Below are 5,480 nucleotides of genomic sequence, written 5' to 3' on the forward strand. Positions count from 1 at the left end.
GATGGTTGTGAGCCACCATGTGGTTGCTGGGATTTGAACTCTGGACCTTCGGAAGAGCAGTCGGGTGCTCTTACCCACTGAGCCATCTCACCAGCCCCTAGATCAAATCTTATAACTGAAGAAAACATCAATTAGCTGGGTGAGGTTGCACTTTGCCTTTAATCTCCAGAACTTGGAGGCAGGGGCACACAGATCTCTATGAGTTCAAGGCCAGCAAACACAATGAGACTCTGTCTAAAACAAACAAATACAAAACAAAACAACAAAAAAGGAAAATATTAATCAACTAGTCAATTTCTGTGTTACATTTTTTTCTTGTATTATTTTTCCCCCCTCTGGCTGTCCTTGAACTCACTGTGTAAATCAGGGTAGCCTTGAACTCACAGAGATTGACTTGCTTCAGCCTTCCAAGTGCTGAGATTACAGGTGTGAACCACACTGAGCCTCCTCCCTGCCCTGTCATTTCTCCTGTGTTCCCCTGCCCCGGCCACTGTTTTCTGAGCTCTTTTTATGCAGTCCAGGCTGGCCTCAAAATTGTAATTCTCCTGCCTGTTTCTTTCCGGAGTACTAAGAGTACAGACATTCATTACCATTCCCCACTCCCCTGTGGGAACATTCCGCAGACACAATTTTATTCTTTATAGAAACAAAGTCATTCCCTAGCACCTTCCCTTGTCTTTGTCCCTAGCAAAATAAATAGCTGTCCCTTTAGAGTGGTGACAGCAGTCCTGGAGGGGATCCAGCAGAGACGAAGAACTTGCTGGAAAGCCTTAGTCCTGGCTCTCAGAGTCAGCTGTCATCCTCCTCCTCAGACTCTCCCTCAGACTCAGGTGCACTGTTGGGCAGGCCATCGTCCATCTGCTGCAATCTTCCCGACTGGGTATCCCACGTGTATTTGGTCACTTTGAATTCAGCCATCTCATACCCAAACAGCCTCAGGACACGGGCCTGCTCTGGGGTCAGCTTGTCACCCTTTTTGCATACTTCATAGTCAGACACACCTTTCTTTTTTTCTTTTTTTTTCTTTTTTTTTTGGTTTTTCGAGACAGGGTTTCTCTGTGTAGCCCTGGCTATCCTGGAACTCACTTTGTAGACCAGGCTGGCCTCGAACTCAGAAATCCGCCTGTCTCTGCCTCCCGAGTGCTGGGATTAAAGGCGTGCGCCACCACGCCCGGCCAGACACACCTTTCTTGAGGGCAGTGGGCAGCCCCAGCTGCCTCAGCTGTGGCTCCATGGAGTGAGGGAACTGCTGCAGGGGCCCTGGATCCAGGCTCGAAGTTAGAGTCGCTTTGTTCCCTGTGGGAACCACTCTTTCACCTCCTTCCTTGTTCAGTTGGTAAAAAGGAGCCCTCCTTCACCTCTCAACTCCCTGCTGACCCGACGTCTTTCTATTAGTCAGATGGGCTTTGACCCAAGGCTACCACCATCACCTTGTGTTTGCCAAAAAACATCCAGCTGTGCTTCAGGGCATTCCGGATGTCCTTTAGCTTGCTCTTTCTCGTGTTGGCCACAGAGACATTCTCTCACTGTCTTGTCTTTCTGTGTGTGTGTGTGTGTGTGTGTGTGTGTGTGTGTGTATGTATGTATGTGTGTGTGTGTGTGTGTGTGAGGAAGACAGACAGATAGACAGAGTCAGTCAGAAGGGGCACACGTGGTTGTGAGGTTAGAGGGAACCTACAGGAACTGGTTCTTCCCTCCCATATGCAGGCTCTGCAGACCCAATCTCAGGTCCTTAGGCTTGGCAGCCGGCACACTTATTTACTTCTTCATCTTGACAGCCTCTCCTCTTCCTAGCCTGAGGGGTGCTAGCGAGATGACTCAGGGTTAAAAGCAGTTGTTGCTCTTGCAGAGGACCGGGTTTCTGTCCCCATGTCTTGCATTCCATGGACAGCACTTTCACCCTCTTTCCTCTCAAGCTTTCTTTCTTACCTTTCAAGTCATTACCCTTTGATTCAAAGTGGATTTCTTGCTCTCTTCAAATGAACCCAATGTCTGAGCAGCACATAGGGTTGAGGGCACATAAGCCCCCTCTTGTAACTGAGCTGGCCTCTCCAGGCAGCCTCTCCTGGATAACATGATAGACACCGCCTGCCACTTTCTAACTCTCTGAGGACAGCATAGCCATCTTTTGGGACACATTTTATGTTTCTAGTGCCTCCCTTCTAGAGTAACCTAAATTCTCAGGACCTTGATCTGCTTCAGTGTCATCTGTGTGATGGATGGTTCGCATCTCCTGAGTGTGGTGTTCGGCTTGCAGCTCCTCACTTGGCCCTTCCCACAGTACAGGCAGTAGCCATTGGGCCTTCAGAATTCAACCCTTCTGACTGGCATTGCGATGCTCTCCTTCTTGAATCATGTGGCTTCTTGAAATAAACTTAGCTTGGACTTCCACAGTGTATTTTCTTTCCGTTTATCCTTTTCTCCCCAGTAGGATAGCTCTCAACCTTTTCATGGATAGGCAGTGTTTTTTCCCCTGTAGAGCAGCTCAAAGACGTCGCGTATGGCACTCGGCCACCGTCACTGTGTCTGGAGCCCCTGGCAGCCCACAGAGGCGAGGATGAAGTGGACATGTCTCTGCTGCATCCAAGCGAGAATCTTTTTGAGCTGCACGTCCACCAGGCCTTCCTGACCCCTGCTGCCCTCGCACAGGCTGGCAACACCCAACCTACCACTTTCTGCACTTATTCCTTCTATGATTTTGAAACTCACTGCACCCCACTCTCTACTGGGCCCCAGCCTCTCTATGACTTCACCTCCCAATATGTAGTGCAGGCAGACTACCTCCTCCTGCACTACCTTCAAGGAACTTCAGTACGGCTTGATCTCCATCAGGCCATGGCTAGTGAACACCATGTCCTTGCTACTGGATGGATCTCACTTGACAAGGTGCTAGGGACTGTGGAGAGAGTCCACGGGTTGGCCACACTCGCTGGTAAGTGCTTTCGGCTTCTTGTGGTTCTTAGGACTAGGAGCTTTGGAAAATAAACAGCCAAAACCTGGAACTGCTTTCTGGCAATTTCCATTTTCCATCCTGCCCTCCCTGGACTCATGGCAGCCTCCCTGCTTCAGCCTCTCAAGTGCTAGGATTTCGGGTATTTCACCATCCAGGCTTCCTCTGTTCTAGACTTGACTTTTACCGCACACTATTTTCTATGCCTTTCATATCTTTTGCTATTCAGGAGCTGGTGGAGAAGACTTGGGGGTGTTAGAGTACTGGATGAGGCTGTGCTTGCCCCTAAAACCCAGCCTCCAGGCATGCAATAAGCGAAAGAAAGCCCAGGCCTACCTGTCAGTCAGTGTGCTTGGAGCTCGGAAGGCCCAGAGCAATGAGGTGAGAGAAGGAAGGACTCGTGTATCTTAGAAGGACATCAGCCAGCAGCCCTTGCAGGGGCTCGCTCTCCCATTCCCTATGACAGAAGCCCTCACGGGGGCTCATCCTCCTGTTCCCTATGAGCACCCCTCGAATGTGAGACAGCGAAGCCAGTCCAGACTCTGCCTGTGCTTAAACTCGAGACGAGATGAAATCATGTCCTGGGTCAGGGTCTTTTCTTTGTTGTGAACAAATCAGCTTTTCCTCTTTTTTTTTAATTGAAATTTTTATTACAGTCAGTGATTGGCATGGGGAGGGGGGGCGGGAGCAGGTGGTCCATGGGGGCCTCTGCCTTCAGATACTGGAGTTGGGCCGGTCTGTTGCAATTCCCCAATAGGGAACTCAGATTCTGTTCCAACAGACTAAGCTCCACTCCACCCTTGCTAGTCAAGCCCTGCTAGTCACTGTGCTTCTAGCTGTCTGGCCAGGCAGCTCCCTCCCGCCGTGCTTCCTGTACCTGTGTGTCTGTTTTTACCAAAGTTGGAAATGTGGGGCCATTAACTTTCTTTTCATTCTAACCATAGCCTCGTACGAGTGAGCATTTACAGCATCGGTGCTCGCTTGCTCACACCACTGTCTGTCCCACTGGGAACACCTGCTGAGTTCTTCCAGTTTGCTCATCTCTTTTTCCACCCTCAAGTGTTGGCTTAGCTATTCCCACTGCTACAATTTCACTGGCTTTTTACAAAACAAAAATCTAGGGCTGGAGAAATGGCTCCGAGCTTAAGAGAGCTCACTGGCCGCTCTTCCAGAGTTCAGTTCCCAACAACTACATGGTGGCTCACAACCATCTGTAATGAGATCTGGTGCCCCCTTCTGGCCTGCAGACATACATGCAGACAGACTTCTGAAGACATATTAAATAAATAAATCTTTTTTTTAAAAAAAATCTAATATTCAATTAAAATGAATAAACTTAACACAGATTTATTTATTTATTGTGTTGGTACATGCCATGCTATGCATGTGGAGGTCAGAGGATGCACAGGAGTTATTTCTCTTCTACCGTGAGGGAGCTGGGGTCAAAGCTGGCACCATTCTCTATCATGCTGTAGGAATTGTGTAGGGGTCAAAGCCTGGGGATGAACATCTCCCTCCAACAGCTACCAGAGCCAGGGGCAGGCAGATGATGGTCGTTAGGCACCCTCATGACCTGGCAGAGCAGGTTCCAGGTCACGGTTCCTCTCACCTAAGTGGGCTTCACTTAGAACAATACCTCAGGCTGCCCTTGATCTTAGTCCAAGACCATGATCTTTCCAGTTCAGATCCGAAACCTGGGCGCCTCAGAATGAGCTTCGGGTTGAGATCACCAGGTGCTGCGGCCTCCGGAGTCGACAGCTGGGAAGGCAGCCCAGTCCGTATGTCATGTACCGCTTCTTCACCTTTCCTGATCATGACACCACCATCATTCCGGCCAGCAGCAACCCATACTTTAAAGACCAGGCTCTGTTTCCAGTGCTTGTGACCTCTGACCTGGACCAGTATCTGAGGCGGGAAGCTCTGTCTGTCTATGTTTTTGATGATGAAGACCCAGAGCCTGGCTCCTATCTTGGCCGAGCCCAGGTGCCCTTGCTGCCTCTTGCACAAAACAAATCTATCAAAGGTGGGCGTTGCACCCCCCGGCCCTCTTCCTGCATCATCTCTCTGTCCTTACCAACTTTTCTTTGTTTACTTGCTTGGAACAGTCATTCCTTCACTTAAAAATATTATTATGCATTGATTATGTATGCATATGAGTGTTGTGAGTCTGTGAGTGAACATGCTATCACACGCACGTGGAGGTTAGAGGTCAGCTTTGTAGCGTCAGCTGTTTCTTCCCACTGTTCAGTGAGTTCTGGAGAATTCAGATTGAGTTCAGGTTCCTAAACTTGCATGGCAAGAACCTGTTACCGCTGAAACATGTCAGCCACAAAAAGTCTCTCCTGGGGCTGGAGAGATGGCTCAGTGGGTAAGAGCACCCGACTGCTCTTCCGAAGGTCCAGAGTTCTAATCCCAGCAACCACATGGTGGCTCATAACCATCCGTAACGAGATCTGGCGCCCTCTTCTGGGGTGTCTGAAGACAGCTACAGTGTACTTACATGTAATAAATAAATAAATCTTTAAAAAAA

The 5,480-nt window shown here is 49.3% G+C and overlaps 1 protein-coding gene and 1 pseudogene across 3 annotated transcripts in view; one reads left to right on the forward strand and one right to left on the reverse strand.

Annotated features, from left to right (window-relative positions):
• Positions 1-5,480, forward strand: part of Rpgrip1 (RPGR interacting protein 1) — a 50,736-nt gene that overhangs the window by 30,297 nt on the left and 14,959 nt on the right. For 2 of the 3 annotated variants that reach the window (XM_029469308.1, XM_021182684.2), the window contains exons 14-16: positions 2,480-2,932; positions 3,180-3,331; positions 4,631-4,973. In XM_029469308.1, the coding sequence (XP_029325168.1) occupies positions 2,480-2,932; positions 3,180-3,331; positions 4,631-4,973 (948 nt within the window). The remainder of the gene's footprint in view (positions 1-2,479; positions 2,933-3,179; positions 3,332-4,630; positions 4,974-5,480) is intronic. The other variant, XM_021182686.2, reaches the window with a different exon arrangement.
• LOC110309613 lies at positions 790-1,514 on the reverse strand (annotated as a pseudogene).

Source organism: Mus caroli, chromosome 14, assembly GCF_900094665.2.
Source record: "Mus caroli chromosome 14, CAROLI_EIJ_v1.1, whole genome shotgun sequence".
In the NCBI taxonomy this organism is placed as follows: Eukaryota; Metazoa; Chordata; class Mammalia; order Rodentia; family Muridae; genus Mus; species Mus caroli.